At 38.2% G+C, this 19,890-nt stretch overlaps 2 protein-coding genes across 4 annotated transcripts; one reads left to right on the top strand and one right to left on the bottom strand.

Moving 5' to 3' along the window:
• Nucleotides 1–5,360: 5,360 nt before the first annotated feature.
• Nucleotides 5,361–6,967, bottom strand: LOC148208145 (uncharacterized). Its single transcript, XM_088120123.1, has 2 exons — nucleotides 6,796–6,967; nucleotides 5,361–5,950 (listed from the first exon to the last, which is right to left on the bottom strand). The coding sequence occupies exons 1-2, from the start codon at nucleotides 6,965–6,967 to the stop codon at nucleotides 5,361–5,363; spliced, it is 762 nt and encodes a 253-aa protein (XP_087976249.1).
• LOC111023239 (uncharacterized) lies at nucleotides 6,804–19,642 on the top strand. 3 transcript variants are annotated; one of them, XM_022300622.2, is made up of 7 exons: nucleotides 6,805–7,007; nucleotides 7,121–7,147; nucleotides 7,279–7,341; nucleotides 18,890–18,968; nucleotides 19,069–19,114; nucleotides 19,185–19,220; nucleotides 19,395–19,642. In XM_022300622.2, the coding sequence occupies exons 1-6, from the start codon at nucleotides 6,966–6,968 to the stop codon at nucleotides 19,192–19,194; spliced, it is 267 nt and encodes an 88-aa protein (XP_022156314.1). In that variant the 5' UTR covers nucleotides 6,805–6,965; the 3' UTR covers nucleotides 19,195–19,220; nucleotides 19,395–19,642. The 3 variants fall into 3 exon arrangements, with proteins under 3 accessions (XP_087976080.1, XP_022156314.1, XP_022156313.1); XM_022300621.2 differs by having other exon boundaries at nucleotides 6,809–7,007; nucleotides 19,185–19,642; XM_088119954.1 differs by lacking the exons at nucleotides 19,185–19,220; nucleotides 19,395–19,642 and having other exon boundaries at nucleotides 6,804–7,007; nucleotides 19,069–19,118.
• The last annotated feature ends 248 nt before the right edge of the window (nucleotides 19,643–19,890 follow it).

Below are 19,890 nucleotides of genomic sequence, written 5' to 3'. Positions count from 1 at the left end.
GTAAATATAAACCCAACATTTATTCAATGAAGTTGTTATTGATGTTTCTGTTAGAATTGCATTAATCCAAATCTAATAAACTAACATCCGAGGTTATTTCATGTAGCCAGGAGAGTATATATATCGAGTATATAATTGATATATATTCTCGATATACAAGTGGATAATGTCCCAGTAATAACCTAAATGGTCTATAGTATATGGATAAGGATGGGTACCTTATCCTGGTAACACTATAAATATGGCCCACTTTGTAATAGTTACAAATGACTTGATCCAGGTCGTTCGTGGGGAGACATACGCGTGGGGGTATCCTATACAATGAGTTTGTATAATACTTCACAAAATAATTAATCCTTAGCCGTAATATCGTTAGCTAATAGATTAATATTTCAATAGCATGACTAGGTAACTCTATCTAGATTCACAGCCCAGCTGAGACTAGATATTTCAATTGTTTAATTTAATTTTTCTTATTATGTAAATTAATTTGTTTAAATTTCGTTTTAAATTTTCGATAAGATCATTGTATTCCGATCTTATCATCACTATCCCAGTCTGCTTTTGTGAAGGACTTGCAGAAGAAATCACGATGCAGTAGATGACATGCTTCTGATGTGGAGTAACCAACTACTAGGCAGCGCAGGTAGCGTATAGGATTGACTCAGTTGAGAGGATTCCATATCTCACAAGGCAGCTCTAGTCGAAAATCTATGGTGTTCCTTGGGCAGTGAAAGGCGGGAAGCCGAGAGTAAGACCCTAGATGGAACGGCCTAATTTGAAACCAGAGAAGCCTTTACGATTGATATACAGAATCCGCAATCCTCGCCAAATCAGAAGAAGCCAGGTGACTTCGTCAGCTTTCTAAAGCAAGGCATCCAGTCCAAAAACAGTCATATCAACCTTTACTTTCAGTCTTTTTAGTTTGTAATAATTTTCCGCTTTACTTTATTTCTTTTCTTACTTTTCCAAAGATAAGATGCCTCTTGTCGGCCACGCTTATCTTTGCTTTTTTAAAGTAGATTCCAAAGAGATAAGATGTCAGTCAAGGACTTGTCTTGTCGGCCATACTTTATCTCTTTAGGCTGTATCAAATTATGTTGAGACAAGTGTCAAGACAATAGTAAGAAACCAATAATTGTGCCCTGGTATAATTATCGGTTCTCTTCTATATATAGCACTTGGACTCGACCCTTAATGGTATCAGAGCCAACTCGACTCTTTCTCTCTTTCTTTTCTCTCTCATGGAGTAAACTCCTCTCTGAATCTGGGGGTGGAAGGGAGATGTATCTAAATTCGCTCTAAGGTTGTATTCTTTCTTTTGATTCTTAATCTATCTGCTAATTAAATCTGATTTGGGAATTAGAACAAGAGAGATTCACAAGACCATTTGCTCGGATGATATTGAGAAACAACTGGAGGTGCTTGAAGTGCTGATCTACAGCGTTTGAGAATACCAGAATGTCATCAATGTATACTATTGTGAATTCTTGATATTTGTTGAAGATATCATTCATTATCTTCTGGAATTCGGATGGAGCATTCTTCAATCCGAATTCTTCAATCCGAATGGCATGACGTTCCATTGATATTGTCCGAATGGAACATTGAAAGCCGTCTTGTAACGGTCATCTGGATGAATCTGAATTTGCCAAAACCCAGATTTTAGATCAAACTTTGAGAACACCTTCGCAGAAGTGATCCTTTTTAGTAAATCCTGACGGTTAGGTATAGGATACCTAATCCATTTTAGGACTTTGTTGAGAGGCTTGTAGTTTATGACGAGCCTAGGAATTCCACGTTCCTTTTCGGCCTGGTTGTTGACATAAAAGGCCGAACATGACCATGGGCTTTTAGAAGGGCTGATTAGCTTCTTATTGAGAAGATCTGTTATCTCGTTGGTACAAGTCCTTACCAGATCTTTGCTCATTTGAATGGGCCGAGCCTTAGTAGGAATATCGGCTTCTTTAAAATCATCAACGTATGACAGATTTACCATATGCTTTTTTCTGTCCCAAAACGCATTCGGGATGTTTGAACAAACTTCCTTCTTGAGTTTTTCCAGGAAATTTTGTATTTTTTTCTGAACGGATGGCATGTTGATTTGAATTGCCACCTTGCAAGTCTTTATATCGTCCTGAAGGAATTCAATCTGCTTTTCCTTTTTGGCGATATTGTTGATGTAAAGACTAATATCTTCTTCAATGGACGAAATATACCTTGGAATTATTGGCTGACTGAATTCGAAGATAATTTCTTTGTTGAACTTCTTTGAGACAATTCCCTTATCAGTGACTGAAAAAGGATATAATTGAGTCAAGAAAGGGGTACCTAGGATCACTCCTTCATTGAGGTTCTTGACCAGGATGAAGGTATTGATAAGGCACACGTCGTCTTTGCAGATGTGGACCTTTGATAATTTGTATTTGATATTCAACGGATTTCCACCGGCTCCGCTGAGACTTTCTTTGGTTTTTTCAAAGTATTTTGAAGGGACCAATCCCTCTTGAATAACGTTCTGATCGGCTCCAGAGTCGATAAGAGCGAACGTCTCTAATTGGAAGTCTCGGATTTTGAACATAATCTTGGACATCCACTTCTGATTCTGTACTTTACTAATGTAATTGATTCCGCTTGGTGAACCAATCTGTAAGGTCTATTCAGGTCTTGAAGAGGAGGTTTCTCCTTCTGTTGATTCTGACTCTTGGAATTTTCCAAAGGCGAATTCAAGAGTAGAAAGTCGTTGCTTGTTACTAGCAACTTCTTTTTTGAGATTCTTCACTTCAGTGTGGAGATCTTCAATTTGGATTGGCTTCTTGACTTCTCCTTTGACCCTTTTTAGAATATCATGGAAAGAGTATTCTATTAGGTTATAATCAGGTTTCCTTTGAAGAGCTTCTGCTTCAAGGCTTTCCCGAAGTTTCACAAGGCACATTCTCTTGGATTCTTCATCGGGTAGTCTATCAATTAGATCAAAGAGGGCCTCTTGATCTCTACTGATGACATTGATATGGACATGGCTTCTTCCAGCGCAATGGCCAGTGCAAGGAATAATTACATCTTCTTCAGAGGAATTACTTTGAGAATAGAACGTCTCTTCATTAGAACCTTCTTCGTTTATGATGTTGATCTCATCATTGTCGGTAGAAGATTCGGAACTCAAAGAGCTTTCTTCTTCGCTTCTGATGGCATAGAGAAGAGATTGTCTTGTCTCTTCATCTATAGTCAGAGAGTTGATTTCGTTCTTCAAAGGGCACTTACTGGAGTAGTGTCCTTTGCGGTTGCATTTGTAGCAGACAACAGAGGACTTATGAGGACGATTCTTAGAATAATCCTTCTTTCCTTTGTTCCTGTTGTAATATTTCCGTTTACGCCTTGGTAATTCGGAATTTTTTGATTTACTCTTGTTGAAGAGTCGCTTGTTGGAAGATTTCTTCTTCTTCTTCCTTTCTTCTTCAGGTCTATTATCAATACCATATTGTTTGCAAAAAGTTCTCAATTCCTTTCGGTAGTCAGGATCTTTGATGACTTTGGCTGATGCCTATTCTCGAGACAGAGATTAACGCATATCTGTTGAATTGTGGCGTTAATGTCTCCGAATGTTAACTCCGCCCAATCGATACGATTAGTTGCAGAGTTTACTACTGCAGTCTGGTAGTATTTTTGAGCAATATAATATGGAAGTCCTTCAACGAACTTTTGCTTCCAGATATCCGCTCCGCATGTCGTAATGGAGTAAAGACGCGCCAGGAAGGTGTCTTTATACCATTTGTAGTTACTCATCTTTCGGCATCGAAGGCTTAAAAGAGCTTCGGTATTGAGATCTTTGTATACTTGACTGCTACCAATAAAATTCTTGGTCATAGCATAGATTAATTGATTTACCATGTCTGGCTCATCAATCTGCATAGCATTAGAACCTTCCTGCTTGACAACAGATCTAGTCGCCGTCAGGATTTTCGTTCTATCTTCGTCGGTTAGCTGGTTATGCCACCAGCTTCTTAGGTTTCCAGAAAAGCCAGAGATAAGGATGTGGGCTGTCTGTAAAACCGACTTCTTGGTGCTGAAGGCAGTGGCTGCCATCATCATTTCTTGAAAAGTATTCATCATTTGAGCTTCAGAATACCCATCGATATTCCAAGTAATTATAGAAGATCCGTCATAAGTACGTTGGTCATGGCGGAGATCGTCCCATCCCATATCTGGAGGAGATGGTCTTGGATAATGATTCTTTACTTCCGTGTGCATGGTAACCGGAAGTATTGTTGAGGATGTAGCCTGTGAAGTAGTGGGTATGGTGGTTACTACATTTATACTTTTGGCTGCCTCGGGTTTTTGAGAAGATTCTCCTTTGCTAAGGGACAAAGAAGAAAGTCTTCTGTTAATTTCAGCAAAAAGATCTGAGGGGTCTTCTTTGAGAGGTCCAATCTCAAAACTATTTGGTTGAAAGATTGGCTGGCAGGGGTCTACTGGAGGGATCCCTGGAATCTTTGAGACGGTAGGAAGAGCTGGATTCTCAATTCTTTCTACAGCTTTAGATACCTCAGAGAGGATCTTGTTTGAGTAGTTGAGTTGATGCTGGATATTTTTTATTTCTCGAACACCAACTTTCTGGACTTTGTCTTCATCTATTGTTTTATATGGTGAAGATACCATTTTTATGGCAGGTACCACCGGGTGAGAGAAAGCCGCTTCTTCTTTTGGAGGGAAGGTGGAAGCTATTTCTTTGCCTCTGGCTGTTACCCAAACAGTGCCATTTCTGATGACCGCTACTTGTCCATCAGCTTGGAGTCTTTTAACTAGAGCTTCGTTTTTTACTAGCTCTTGGTTTTGTATCTTTGAGGTGAACTCGCCAATGGTCATGACGGGTTTCCTAGTTTCTTTGGGAGCAGCAATCCACATGTCGATGTACTTGCTGTATAATTCTTTATAACGTTCCTCTGTTTTTGAGATAACGTTTATTTGATTGAAGGCAGGTTCAGTTCTCCTTTCCATATCAGATTGGGTTGGAGAGAGTGATCCTTCTTCGTATTGAACGTCAGGGATTGGATGAGTGAAATCCACTGATGCTCGCATGGATTCAGATCTTTTAAAAGATCTATTAATAGTGCTCACCGATCTTGCATCTGAAGAAACGCTTCGACGGCTGCTCATAACTTCTCTAATTCTGGGGTATTTTGCCTCAGTATTAAATTGTACTTCGACATTTCCGTCTGGAAATTCGGTAATTGATGCTTCTGTATTGATTTGTCTGGCGGGGGCTGAAACTCCTTGAAGTCTCCAGATGGTATTTCTAGAGATTTCATCCCAACGAAGTGTCTTCGGAATAGTCATTGAAGATTTTTCGAGATTGACTTCCATTAGCATGGTGTACCCTTCGGAGAAACACCTAGTGCTTTTGGAGAAAGGTTGGTATGCATCAATTTGTAATAGATGCGATAGGAAACAGCAAACGGAAGAGATCCGTCTTTCAGCTCCAAGCCTTCGGAATGAACATCTAGACATAGCATGTCCATAATGTTCTTGTCTTGAAGGGAGACGGTAAGTCCTGGTTTGCAGTTGAAGTAAACTGGTCCTTGAACCAGATTTGATTCGACGATCCCTAGAAGAGAGGGAGTGAAGTTGAGATGTCTTTTATCCCGAAGAGCGAGATAAACGGGGACATCTAAGCCTTCTCTAAAGAGAGGTTTCAAGGCTACTTGAACACATCCAATATGGAGGTATTTGAATTTGTTCCTGACTTTGAAGAGGGTTTCTTCAGGGAGAAGAGTGATTTCTGTGAATTCATCCTTCATAGCCACGTTCTCCTCGGTGATGACGATGACGTCTTGTTGGGAGAAATTGAAGGTATTTATTTTGTATACCTGGTTTGGATCTATCTTAGGGATAGACCAATTTTTGAGTCGATCTTCGACCTTAGCCAGATGGGCTTCAGCTGAATTGTGATCGGCTAAAATTTTTGAAAAATCATTTTCTGATTTTTGCTTTCTTGAAGAAGAAGAGGAAGAGGAAGCTGTGTCGACGATGGGTTGAGAATGGGGAGCGATCTTAGAGAGAAACTTTGAGAGCATGAGAGAGGGGAAAAGGAAATCTGAAGGTATCTAGGAGATAGAAATAAGATCTTACTAAGTTCATATCCTTTTATTTTGATAATAATCTATCTTTTAATTAAATCGAATTTTTCGATCAATCGATCTATATTCAAACATCTTCATATCTTCTAACTATAAATTCTCAATCATGAAGGTTAACCACGCCTTTATCATGATACCTAAAGAATGGATAGCTAGAGTATATCAAGAGTTAGAACAAGAGAGATTCCCAAATCAGATTTAATTAGCAGATAGATTAAGAATCAAAAGAAAGAATACAACCTTAGAGCGAATTTAGATCCATCTCCCTTCCACCCCGAGATTCAGAGAGGAGTTTACTCCATGAGAGAGAAAAGAAAGAGAGAAAGAGTCGAGTTGGCTCTGATACCATTAAGGGTCGAGTCCAAGTGCTATATATAGAAGAGAACCGATAATTGTACCAGGGCACAAGTTGTTATTTTCACAAGTTGTTGTAATAAATAAATCTCTTAATTTAATTAAGCAATAATAGTCCTTTGTTCTAAATGTATATTTGTCTAAAATAAAATTTAGTATTCCAAGAAAATGTTAACCATTAATACAATATCAACGCTTTATTTATTTTGTTTAGTAGTGCCGTGCCCTTCTTTAAAAAAATAATAACAAAAAAAGAACCAATGACCCAAAAAAAAAAAAAAAAAATTTCTTTGAGAAAAATTCGTACGCTTTTCCACTTTTAAACTGTAACTAAACTCCCTTTGCCCTAATCCCAATTCCGAAGTTCCATAGGTGTGAGCTGCGATTTGCGATTGAAAGCTGAAAGCAGAGAGTTCGGCCTTCAATCTCCTTGCACCACCAACCTCTTTGTTCGGAAAGCTTTTCGATTCAGTCGCCATGGCGAGCACCAAAGTTCAGAGGATTATGACCCAACCCATTGTACCTTCTTCTTCTTCATTTCATTGCTGCTTTCCTTTGTTTTTTTCCTCTCTTTTTTACGTGTTCACTGACATGTTTTATTTCTCTTTCCATGGACGTTGGTGCGCCTTCAGAACTTGATTTTCAGGTTTCTTCAAAGTGTAAGTTCATTTTCATGTTCACTTCGTTTATTTTCCGTTCCGGGTACGCACGTTTATGAATTTTAATGGGTGAAGTTGAAGTTTTGTATCTCTAATCTGCTTAATTAATCTTCACGTTCAAATTTATGCAGAAAGCTCGCATTCAGATATGGCTTTTTGAGCAGAAAGACCTGAGGATCGAAGGCCGCATCATTGTAAGCTCCTTACACTTGTGGGCTTTTGATTTAGGAAATCATTGTGCTAATTATTAGTTTCTCTCTATTTAAGTTCCCAAATATTAACTCTTCATTTGAGGTTCTTTTAATTATCGGTCTTTTTTTTCTCTGAACCAAGAGCACATAATTGTGCTTTAACCGTTTTCAAACTGAAGTAGGAATGCTGCAGTCTAAATAAAATGGAAGCTAGTATAGTGAAATTGGTTATAATTTGTTATTTGAAACATTTTGTGAAAGTACAAAAAGCATCAACTATCAAGCATATGAGGGATGGTAACTAGAGAAAGTTCCTGTTGGCTTAAATTAATCAGTTATGCCACAGTTACAACAATTATTATTCAAGTAATGTTCGGAAGCTTAAAGGAATTTATCTCAAGAACTATAAAAAACAGTAGAAGTAGTAGAGAAGAGAAGAAGTGATTCTAAAATTTAGATACGTTCCCTTGTTTTCTCTTACTCCTAAAGACTTCACTGTATAGAGAAGCCAAGAAAATGAGAATACACATAAAACCCTCTAGAAACTGTGTATTACCTCCAAGAACTCAATAAACTACAATTTTCCCACTTAATTCTATCACTCTCCTAAAACCTCCTCAAACGTTTCTCGTTCTCCATGTCCGTGTCCCCATTCCTTAAAAAAAGAATAGGAAAATTGAGAAAAACAAATGCATTACATTTTTCAAGACAAAATGCATTTTTTAGGTTTATTAGGGAAGAAGCTCCATCCAACAATAGTTTTGAATGAAGATCTGAGTGCAGATTTGACTTTAGATAAGGAGAAAAGCTTATCTTTTGGGAGAGTTAACTCAAGAAATTGTATCATCAATAGGCAATCCTACCAAGATGAAGAATTTGATTCAGATTTTGAATCTGAAATAAGCATCAGTAGTTAGAATCTGAGCTCTTTTCTCCAAAAGTTAAAGTTACCGATGAACCATTAAATGAAGATGCATGTGAAGAAGTCCTAAGCTCATTATCCCAAGAAGAAAGGCTTATTCTTGATGATAAGAATAATTTCGTGACCTCTTCATTACCAACCAGGTAAATAGCAAGAGTGAGGGCTCTCCATCTCCTAGTCATTGTCTTGAAAATTCAAATTTCTCGTCCTTTCATCCAAGAGTGGATTAGTAGTTCATGAGATTATTCCAAAAGACCAACAAAATCCAAAAGTCATACAACCATGAAGATCATTTCATGGAATTCATGTGGAATGGGAGTGAGCGGGAAGATATTTTTTTGAAGAAATTCCTTCAAAAGCAGTGCCCCGAGGTGGTTCTTCCATGAGCATTTATTTTTTCAGCTGAGAGTTATTGGAATATTGAAAAGGCATCAAGATGGAAAAGGCAGCAGGGGTCTTTTTGAATTTGAAGGACATATCCAAAAAAAAAAAGAAAAAAGGAAACAGCTGGGATGTTTGGAATTCCTTTTGGTTTCAACATTAGAAGTGTCTTTTGAAGTTTAAAGGTCTCTTGTTTTTTAGTGATATTATTTTTGTCGTGAAGGATTTTCTTCAGTTTTTCAAGAAGGAAAAGGCAGCAGATTTTTATTGTCGTTGGTAGTTTCAAAAAGAAAAGGCAGTGTGGGTCTGGCTCTTCAGTTTCTGCTTGGCGGTTTTGTTGAATTTTGAAGTGTTTTTTCTGTTTTGGCTCTTCTTTTGAAGGTTCAGTTAGGTTGTGAGTTTTTACTCAAGAGTTCTTATCAATTCAAATGTCATCTCATTCCCCTTCCTCTGAATTTTCTATTGGAGACTCTTCCAATTCTTATCTTGTCTTAGAAAGATGGTTTGATTCTATAATTTTGGAGTTTGAAAGGCTGCAAAAGATTTGGTTTCTTGGGAAGAAGATCGAGCTATAAGAAAGTTGGAGTTGCAATCCGAGCGGAAGGAGTTAGCTGATATTTTTGCAAAATAGAGAGCCCTGGGTCTTGATGATGAGCCAGAAGTTATAAATTTTGAAGATGGTCTCTTGAAGCAAGATGTTCTTTGCTAATTGGTTGAGGTTTTGGGCCATCCTTAGTTTGTTCTCTGTTGATGTTTTTGCAGTCTTCTCCTCTGATGGAAAGGATTGGTTCAGATTATTTTGACATGTCTCTTTGACAAGTTCCTTAGGTTTTTGTTCTTTAGATCGTTATTATTTTGCATCTTCTGATGTTTTACACATCTTCTGGTTGTTCTGTTTTGTATTTGGGTTGCTTTCTTTCTCACCTTTCGGGAGTTTGTATTATCTGAACATTATATTTCATTTCCATTGTTTCAATCAGAAGTGATAAAGGAATTACCTTAATTATGCTTGAGAATTCCCCTATTCAAGGTGAACTCCTACAACAACAATAAGAATAATCCCAATAACAAGAAGATGAACCAACCCCAAGAAAGCTAAACAGATTTATGCTTAGAAAGATATGATCAAAGATCAAGAATAAATGAGAACTTGTTCCTATATTCAAGATTTCAAACTCTCCACAACCTAATTGATCAAACTATATTGAAAGTTCTAAAACATGCATTCTAACATAAGAATACAAAGAAAGCATAAAGCTTGAGAGAGACTAAACTCAATCTAAAATTTCATTCATAAAAAGTATTTTCCCAAGACGTATGTGGAAAAAGATGGCTCTCTATCTCTCCGTTCTCTCTCCTCCCTCTCCTCCACCCCCTGAACGATGCCTACGGTGATCTTCCCTCCGGTCACCATTAATCTCCGACATGGCTCCACGGAGATTATCCTCTAGGATAGAAAACAAATACTTTTCTTGTTCCTTCGATCAGAAATATAAAGGAAGAGTGGTCCAGATTGAAGAACTTCACCTACAAAGAAGATTTACAGTTTCCTTTGAAGAAGTGATTGTAGTTTGGTTAACAGATGCTGTCTCAGACCTTCTTCTCTCACCTCAAAACCAGAACTTTTTTTGGAAGACCCACTGTGCAAATGGTATTGTTTGGATCCTAAAAACCACAAACAAACGAGGGAGCTTCATTGAGATAACCAAGGTACAAAACTCAGGAGGAAAGACAAACTTAGTTGTCCCGGCAGGGGAAGATTTCAAAGGTTGAATATCCTTTAAGCAACTTCTGCTAGATTTCCTGAATGGGTTCGAATCAACGAGCCTTGCAAAGCTCCTTCATAGGCCATCATCGGATAAATCATATGCTTCAGCTCTCTTGTGCCCATCTCCGACTCAAAGGAAGAAAATAGAAGTGCACCCACTGACTAAAGAAGTTAGGTTCGTTGACTGGAACCAAGTCCTAGTTATAACCAGAAGAGATTTCCACGACGATTGGGGGCTCATACTCACTACGCTCGAAAGTCAACTCCAGAGAAAGTTAATCCTTAATGCCTTCCAACCGGATAAGGCCATTCTTAAATGCCCGAACGAAGAGCTAGCTAGGCTCCTCTGGATGAATAGAGGATGGGTTACATTCAGGGCATTGAATCTTAAAGTGGAGAGATGGAACAAGGATAGACACGGATTTAGTACAATGGTCCCTTTCTATGGTGGTTGGCTGAAACTAAGGAACATTCCTCTACATCTATGGAGTGAGGATCTCTTCCGTAAGATAGGAGATATTTTTGGAGGGTTTATTGAGTATGCAGATGAAAACGCGGCGAGAATTGAATGTATGGATGTAGCAATCAGGGTTCACGACAGAATCAAGATTCAAGATGAAGAAACCTCCTTTTTAGCGCACATATCAACCTTCGAGGATGTGAAATTACTGATCAAAAAAGAAGCCAAGGTTCACGACAGCTTTTCGCCGAAAGCTGTAGCACGTTTCCATGGAGGACCGGCGGGAAACATAGGTCTCAGTCCAATGGACCGTTGGAGGATAGAGGACAACTTCTTTTACTCAGTGGTCATCGCATGTCGGCTGGATTTCTTTAGATGCTCAAAACACAGCAGGGGGTATTCTAATTTTATGGAATGAACAAAAGATCAATATCTCTAACTCTTTTTGGGCACTTTCTCCATTACTTTACACATTAGTCTTACTAATGGCAGGAACGGCTGGTTTACTGGGGTTTATGGTCCCTCTTCATCATCTAGAGGCAGAGTTGATTTTTGGAGGGAATTAGAGGGCTTAGTCAGCAAATGCCATGGTTCTTGGTGTATAGGAGGTGACTTCAACGTGGCTAGATGGCTCTCAGAAAAGTAGAGCAAGAAACAAGGGCGAATCACTCGTAGTATGAAAGAGTTTAATGCTCTTATTGAAGCAATGAACTTATTAGATCCTCCTTTGGACAACGGCTCGTTCACTTGGTCAAATATGAGAGGCACCCCGACCCTTTCAAGGTTAGATAGATCCCTTGTCTTTAAAGATTGGCTTGATGTTTTTGCTAATCAAAGAGTTTCTAAGCTGTTCCGCACAACTTCGGACCACTTCCCCATTCAGATGGCTTCTGAGGCTATTAAATGTGGGGTCCTACCCCCTTTCGTTTTGAGAATGTATGGCTCGATTCCCCGCAGCTTCTTCCTAGGGTAGATAAATGGTGGAAAGACAACACTCTCAGGGGATGGCCTGGTTACGGTTTTATGGAGAAACTAAGAGGTCTAAAGGGTCTTCTTATTAAGTGGAATAAGCAAGTCTATGGCCTTATCGGTGTTCAGAAGGCAGATTTGATCAGAATTATTAGTGATATTGATAAGAAAGAAGAAATGCAGGCCCTAACAGTAGAGGAGATTGATAGAAGGCAACACGTGAAGGCACAGGTAACAGAATTGGTCATCAATGAGCTGCATTTGTGGATGCAAAAAGGGAAAGTTAGATGGCTTGAAGAAGGGGATGAAAATTCCCACTTCTTTCATCCATGGACCTCACCTAAGAAGAACCGTGCTTTTATTGGGAATCTAGTGTCTGCTCAAGGATTATTGCTCACATCTGAGAAAGATATTGAGGCAGAAATTTTGAGTTATTTTGAGACCTTATATACCACAACCACAAATACTTGCTATATGATAGATGACTTGATGTGGTCCCCTTTACAAGAAAATCAGACAGCAGCTAGAGGCCCCTTTTACAGTAGAAGAAATCAAAAAAGATGTGGCAGATTTGGGTACTCTCAAATCACCGGATCCGGACGGAATGAGCAATGAGTTCATGAAAAAGGCTTGGAACACTTTCAAGGGAGATATAGAGATTGTGTTCCAAGATTTTTTTGAAAAGGTGATTATCAACAAAAGAACAAATGAGACCTATATTTGCCTTATCCCCAAAAAGACTCATCCAACTTCAGTCAAAGACTATAGACCCATTAGTTTGGTGACCTCCCTTTATAAAATCATAGCCAAATTCCTTGCTAGTAGGCTTAAAAGCATCCTTCCCCACATAATTCATGATTGACAGGCTGCTTTCGTGGAAGGACGTCAGATTCTAGATGCCATTCTTGTAGCTTCAGAAACTGTTAGCTTTGGAGGAAAGGAAAAAAGAAGGGCTTCCTCTTAAAATTGGATTTTGAGAAGGCTTATGATAGAGTTGATTGGTCCTTCTTAGATGCCGCCCTCGAAGCTAAAGGTTTTGGCCTTAAATGGCGGGGTTGGATTCAAGGATGTCTTTCCTCTACCAATTTCTCTATCATGATCAACGGAAGACCAAAAGGGAAGATTATGGCAAAGAGAGGGCTTAGACAAGGTGCCCCCTTTCTCCCTTCCTCTTTACCATTGTGGGAGATGCTCTAAGTCGCCTAATTCACTTTTGCAATGAGAGAAAGATCTTAAGAGGCTTCCTTATAGGCACAAACACTATTGAAGTAACTCATCTTCAATACGCTGATGATGTCTTGATTTTTAGCCCCTTTTCTTGGAAGAATATGGAAAGATGGTGGGGCATTAATCAAATTTTCCTCCAGATGTCGGGTCTTTCTTTGAACATTGCAAAATCGGCTGTCATAGGGGTGAATTGCAGTGCTGTAGAAGTTAATTTCTGGGCAAACACTTGGGGTTGTAAGACAGAAACTTTCCCTTTCACTTATTTGGGGTTCCCTCTCGGAGGTAACCATCGGAAGTACAGTTTTTGGGAAACAATGGTGGAAAAAATGCACAAAAGGCTGGAGAAATGGAAGTTCATGCTGCTGTCAAAAAGGGGTCGGCTTACATTGACGCAGGCGGTTCTGAATAGTATCCCAACTTATTTCTTCTCCATCCTTAAAGCTCCAAAGTCAGTGACAAATGCTATGGAAAAGTTACGAGGGATTTTATTTGGAATGGAGGGAAATATAGGCCGATTGGGAATCTTGTGAAATGGTCTTGGACTGTGCTGCCTTCACAACAGGGAGGAATGGGAGCTGGGTCGTTAGCACACAAAAACACTGCCCTCTTGATGAAATGGGTGTGGTGCTTTGCGAATGAAAAAAACAATTTTTGGAGGAAGGTCATTGCTGCCATTTATGCTAAAGAGCCTTTTGGATGGTGGTCCAAGCCCTCAAAAAATTCTTCAATAGGCAGACCTTGGATCGATGTTCAAAGAACAACTCCAATTTTTATCAGATTCATTACGTACAAAGTTTCTTCGGGGGTTTCTGTCAGATTTTGGGAAGATAATTGGATAGACTCTCTCCCTCTTTTGGTAACTTTCCCAGATTTCTATGCTATCTCAACTAAGAGGAATTTTTCTATAGCAAATTGTTGGAACACAGAGGCCTTGACTTGGGACCTTGGCTTAAGGAGGAACCTGTTTGACAGAGAACTTGATAGATGGGCGATGTTCACCGAGAAAATTGAAGGGCTGGTCTTAGGACAAGATAATGATTCCTTGTGTGGGACAGCTGATAGCAAAGGAGTTTTTACAGTGAAATCGGCCTTTATGGCCTAAATGTAGCCACTGCATCTTTTATCTGGAACTTCAGGGTACCAAAGAAAGTCAAAGTGTTCCTCTGGACTCTCTTCTATAGGGGCACAAACACTGCTGAAAACAGAAAAAGTTCAAAGGAAACTACCTCAGTGGACCCTCTCTCCTTCAATGTGCAGAATGTGTTTCAAGAACGTTGAAACGGTGGATCATCTCTTTTTGCATTGTCCTTTTGCAGCTACGGCATGGAACTACTTGGCATCTTATTTAGATTTGGCTCTCAGCTTACCAAGGAAAATAGAGGATTTTATAGAAGAAGGTTTTGGTGGATCTTTGTTAAAAGGTAAATCTTTCATCCTATGGAATTGTGGCACGAGAGCTCTTCTTTGGCTGTTTTGGAAGGAACGGAACAACATAATTTTTGCAGAGAAACAGAGTTCTATTGAAGATTTTTGTGTGAATATTAGGCATACGGCTTCTTGGTGGGCTTCAACCCACAAGAAGGTTTTTTGTAACTACGGTTTTCTTTTGACTCTTCAGAGTTGGAATTCCTTGATTGTATAGTTTCTTGGGGAGGGTCTTCTCGACCCTCTGCCCCTAGGTTGTATGCCTCTTTTTTTTAGGCTCCTCTTCTTTTGGAATGAATCATTGTTTATTATAAAAAAAAATAATAAAATAAAATAAAATTTCATTCATCAAATGCTGTGTTTGAAAAGCAAATTTACATCTATTTATAGTAATTGAAAAGACACAATGAAATGACACAATCCTTGGCCTAAATAGTCCAAATACATCCACCACCTCTTCAAATCCATTCCTGAACCCTTTTAAATGCAAATATATGGATTTGAAAAATACATAATAAATTAAATATGTGGATGAATCTGGATTTTTAGATTCATGAAGTTTCTTGGATGACAAGATGTCTTTTCAAGCTTTAAGGGATGCAACTCTTCACTAAGTGTGAACAACATAGCTTGGAAGTGACCATTCAACCCTTCTTGTAGTCTTTTAGCTCTAACTCTTGTGATTGGACCTTGTGGCATAATGATTGGCTCATGATTGGGTTGACTTTGAGCATAAGCTTCATTTGACCTTACTCCTCTTGTAGGCTTTCCTCGTGCACTCCGTGATCACTAATTTCTATATCAGGAAGTTTGTATCTTTTTAAAAAAACAAAAGCATGGTCTAGGTTTTGGTGCGGTGCTATAACCCAAACTATTGTTTTGGTCATGAACTTTTAAGATTTTTGCTTAAAGCCTTTTTGTGCATACTTGTTCTGTGGTGCCCAAACAACTTTTTAAAATCTTCTTCCCTTGAGTTGATTTGGTTACACAACCCATCATGAAAATAAAATCATCTTTCTTTATGGAAAAATATTTCAGTTTGTTTTCTTTTTTTCTGCGTTAGGATAGTTGTTCATCTAGGTTGATGACAATAATTTTTGAAGCATAAGGATGCATGGGCTACTTTGGAGAAATATTTGGCTCATGGAGGTTAGTAGTTGTAGTGTGGAAAATGAGACTTCTTCATTACATTAGTTGGGGACTTTAGGGGTTCTTAAAGTTAAGTTTGAAGAAGAAAGGAGAAATTATTCCTTCTACATAAGATTGGAATGAGAGCCTTTTATGTGGGTGGAGAAGCTTTAGTGGAGCTTCTTCAATGACTGTTGACCTATAATTTCTTTTGGAAGGTCAATACCAAGAATGAAACTATTTGGGTGTAGAAGTAATTAAGTCAAAATGGTGTGAAGTGCATCAATTATTGGGAAATAATAATTGACTTAGAGCTGTATATATGACTGCTAACGCTACAAATGGTCTGATGAGAGGTATGGAAATATTACGTAACCTACCAATGTTTCTTTCGTTCCTTCATGCCAATCTTGGATCCAAAAAGGCTCTAATACCAAAAACTGTGTAATTACAAAAGCACAGAAAATTTTATTATTCAAAGAAAAAGTTGATTAAAACCTGCAGACTATTATTTATAGGCTGCCACTCATATCTAACTACAGAAATACCACTTATTAATTCTAAAATTATCCTTATCAAAAACAAACTTAATTAGCCTAAAGTAGATTAGTAAATACAATTGAGTAAATCAATTTAACATGACAACCCAAAACCTTACATTTCCTAACATCCAACAATTTTTTATTTGTTGTTGATAAGATCTGACATCCAACATCATCTTCTTATGGATAAAGTTCAAGCTTAAAAAACTTGGAATGGAGTTCTCCAACATCATCCCACTTTTTGGTATTATACCCATGGTAGAAAATCTAGCTTTTCTGGGCTGTACCATTTCAAAATATGCTTTAGAATACCTTTGGAGGAAATCCTTGGTTTATTTATTTATTTTTTATGACATATGTTTGAATGAGGAAGAGCAAAAAGGATGGTGGAGAAATTATGTTTGAGCAAAGGGGGGAGCAAAGAAAACCTGCTATGGGTTATGAAGGGTCCAAACACTAGTGTCCAACTCAATTCATTAGGTTGAAAATCTTCTCTGTCTGTGTCTGTGATAGGTTTGCTATTAGGATAGATCAGGGATATTGTTAGGTTATTGAGGATATATTGGTAATTGGGTTAGGAGGTTTAGTTATAAATAGAGAGAGGGGGAAAAGGTGAAGATAGGCAATTGATAGTATGGTTTAGGCCTGAGTAAGAATACTCAAGAGAGGAGAGGGTCCAAGTACCTCAAATTACTTGGTAGATATTGTAGTTTCTATATCTTTTATATTTCAATATATTGTTAGTGTTTGGTATCAGAGCTGTTTGATTTTGTCCATGGAATTTAAGATGGATGAAGTGTTACGAGAAGGGATGTTGACGATTTTACAAGGAATGGATCTATTGAAGAAACAGTTGATGAAGGAAACGGTGAATGAAGTGGACTCGATGTTCCAATCTATACGAGTTACCATGATTGAGGGTTTCAAAGAAATAAGGGAAGAAATTACAGAAATTAGAAAAGAGATGACAGAGGCAAAGATGGAAAGTAGGAGATTAGCAATAGAATCAAGCGTTTTGATCTTATCAAACAAGCAAAGGATCACGAGAGTGAAACCACAAAGAAAGAGGTATCATCATATGAGGAGCAAAGGCAGTAGGATCAAGAAGTCAGAAAGAATGAATGAATCGAAAAAAAAATAGAGTACGGAAAGAGTAGAAAAGGAACTAGAAGATATGGCTGGGAACTACCAATGAAGAACTCTCGGCTACGATGGAGGAAAGAACGACTCATATTTTGTTGAAATTCGAAGATCAAGCGCGTGAAGTTTGGAAAGATGTCGGACAAGGCGACGGTTGGATTTCTGGAATAAGATCGACAACCATTGTTGATGAAGGTGAAAACACAACAAAAACGGAGGAGACTTCATGAAGAAAAGGGAAAGAAAACGAGAAAAATGGCAGATGGGGACTATTGTCAGTGACAGTTTCAGATGTGGCCGGAGAAGGAGACTTGGTGGAGGCGTCGATGGAAGCTTTGGGAGAGGGCTGTCATGAAGGAAAGTTGGGAGAAACTGCCCTAATCACGTCACCCACGTGAATGGAGAAGATTATGGAAAACAGATGAGCCCAAAATTGAAAGAAAAGAACAAGTGGGCTTAGATTGAGAGGGCTGAAATTTAATTGTGTTACATCCCATTTTCTTTCTGGAGCAGACTTTGAAATTATGGGATTGGGTGGGTTTTGGGTCAGGCTGTCCTCTAGGCCTAACCCGAAAGCTGTCCCGAGTGGGCATCTCCCTACCCATGAGCAGAAAGTAACCCTAGTTGCCGCACTATGCCACCCGTACGACTTCATCCCGCCACCGTCGCTCTCACTGCCAGTGGGTCACAAACTATTAGCCGCCGGCTATGAGCCACCGTCGTCTGCCGCACCCACCGCCCATGTCTCCACCGTCATCAATCACACACCATCGGCCACCCACCTCCCACGGATGCTCCACCATGGCAGTTGATCGAGCTGGGGTTTCTATTTTTGTTGTTGAAGGCTAAGTTTTAATTTCTTTTGGTTATGTCTCGAAGGAAAAAAAAAAATTGTTTAGTTTACCACACCTTGAGGAAGGTGTGTTTTGGGGGTGGGGTAATGATAGGTTTGCTATTAGGATAGATTAGGGATATTGTTAGGGTATCAAAGGGTATATTGGTAATTGGATTAGGAGGTTTAGTTATAAATAGAGGGAGGGAGAAAGGGTGAAGGTAGGCAATTGGTAGTATGGTTTAGGCTTGAGTAAGAATACTCAAGAGAGGGGGGGTCCAAGTACCTCGAATTACTTAGTAGTTATTTTAGTTTCTATATCTTTTATGTTTCAATATATTGTTAGTGTTCGGGTTCTATCAGTCTGCTGGGGTAGATCAATTTAGTCCTTCAATTTAAGATCATTAAGATCTCTTCAACCATTCCACCATGTCTTTGGTCTTCCTTTCCTTGGGGTGACCATAGAGTCTATGTATGATTTCTTTCAATATTGACTCCATTTGTCCTGCCAAAAAACATTATTATGAGAAAATGAGCTATAAGTATAACCAATATCGAAGTATTTTACGTTTCTCTATAATGGGAAATTACAATATATAAACTGAATAAGACACGAGGTGAGTGGAAGCTGAAGTTTTTAGTTTCAAGGCGGTCTTTATAGATTTGTGATGTCAAACATGCAGAAGAATTTTTTTTAGCTCCTGCCTTCTAGACTTTATTTATTTAGTGTTGACGACTCTGAATCTTACTTCCGCAGGGCTTCGATGAATATATGAATTTGGTTCTCGATGATGCAGAGGAAGTCAACGTAAAGAAGAAGAGCAGGAAGACTTTAGGTTTGTGTTCTGATTGTTATCCATTATTCACATGGGCCATGGCCAATACTTTGTCGAATTAAGGAGAGACTAAAACTAAAAGGTTGTTTCCACTTGTCAGGGAGGATACTCCTTAAAGGAGACAACATAACTCTGATGATGAACACGTAAGTCATTTGGAAGTTGTCTCTTTCAAATTAATGAATACATAACTGCTCTCTCTATGCAAAATTGCAGGGGAAAGTGATGGTCATTTTTGCACCCTTTTAAGAGGTATTGAAGTCGGCCCTTTCACGGCGTAACATAGAATGTTCATTTTAGTGTGAATTGTTGATGTGTTTATTGTAGTGACGTTAAAAGATGTAGTTTATATGAGAGATACTAGACACTGCACTCAACTCATCCAGCTCTCTACTTGTTGCTTTGCTTTGCTATGATACATGCTAGGTTTGAATATCAAATTTCAGTTGGATTTGCTTGGAATTGCTCAAAATTTGGGTGTTACAGAAAGAATGTAGCCCTGTTTACTAGGGAATGAGAATCAATTTTTTCATTCCCTTTATCAGGTTGTAGGAATCGAAAGAAATGATGAGACTTATCTCAAACTTTGCAATCACATTTCTTTAAAAGGTTGTAATCTCATTCTTCTCCTTGTTCTGTAGACCTCACATATTATAATTACTTTGTAACTTTTACTTTTTTTTCTCCATTATTATTTTTTTCATTTATACTAATTATTTTTCTTCTGTGGATGTGATTTTATTATAAAATATTATAAATTTGTATTTAATTTTTTAATTTTACTTTGTTATTATTAATTAATATCAATAGATTTTTTTAAAATATAATTCATTATTATTAAATATTAGAATAATAAAATTTAGTAATATTTTACCTTAAATGATGGTCGTTTTAATTAAAAAAAGTGTTTTAGTTGATGTAA

This window comes from Momordica charantia (assembly GCF_013281855.1).
Source record: "Momordica charantia cultivar OHB3-1 chromosome 11 unlocalized genomic scaffold, Mcharantia_2.0 BLBB01000011.1, whole genome shotgun sequence".
Lineage (NCBI taxonomy): Eukaryota > Viridiplantae > Streptophyta > Magnoliopsida > Cucurbitales > Cucurbitaceae > Momordica > Momordica charantia.
The sequence above is the reverse complement of the archived record's forward strand: the minus strand, read 5'-3'. Positions and strand labels throughout refer to the sequence as shown.

What these genes read in the sequence shown, in the direction of transcription:
- LOC111023239 (XM_022300622.2), top strand. Translation starts at nt 6,966, where the DNA reads ATGGCGAGCACCAAAGTTCAGAGGATTATGACCCAACCCATT. An exon ending in GGATTATGACCCAACCCATT is followed by an intron (nt 7,008 to 7,120) that starts GTACCTTCTTCT and finishes GTGCGCCTTCAG; the next exon opens with AACTTGATTTTCAGGTTTCT. An exon ending in GGATCGAAGGCCGCATCATT is followed by an intron (nt 7,342 to 18,889) that starts GTAAGCTCCTTA and finishes TTACTTCCGCAG; the next exon opens with GGCTTCGATGAATATATGAA.
- LOC148208145 (XM_088120123.1), bottom strand. Translation starts at nt 6,967, where the DNA reads ATGGCGACTGAATCGAAAAGCTTTCCGAACAAAGAGGTTGGTGGTGCA. An exon ending in CAGTTTAAAAGTGGAAAAGC is followed by an intron (nt 5,951 to 6,795) that starts GTACGAATTTTT and finishes CAAAAATTTTAG; the next exon opens with CCGATCACAATTCAGCTGAA.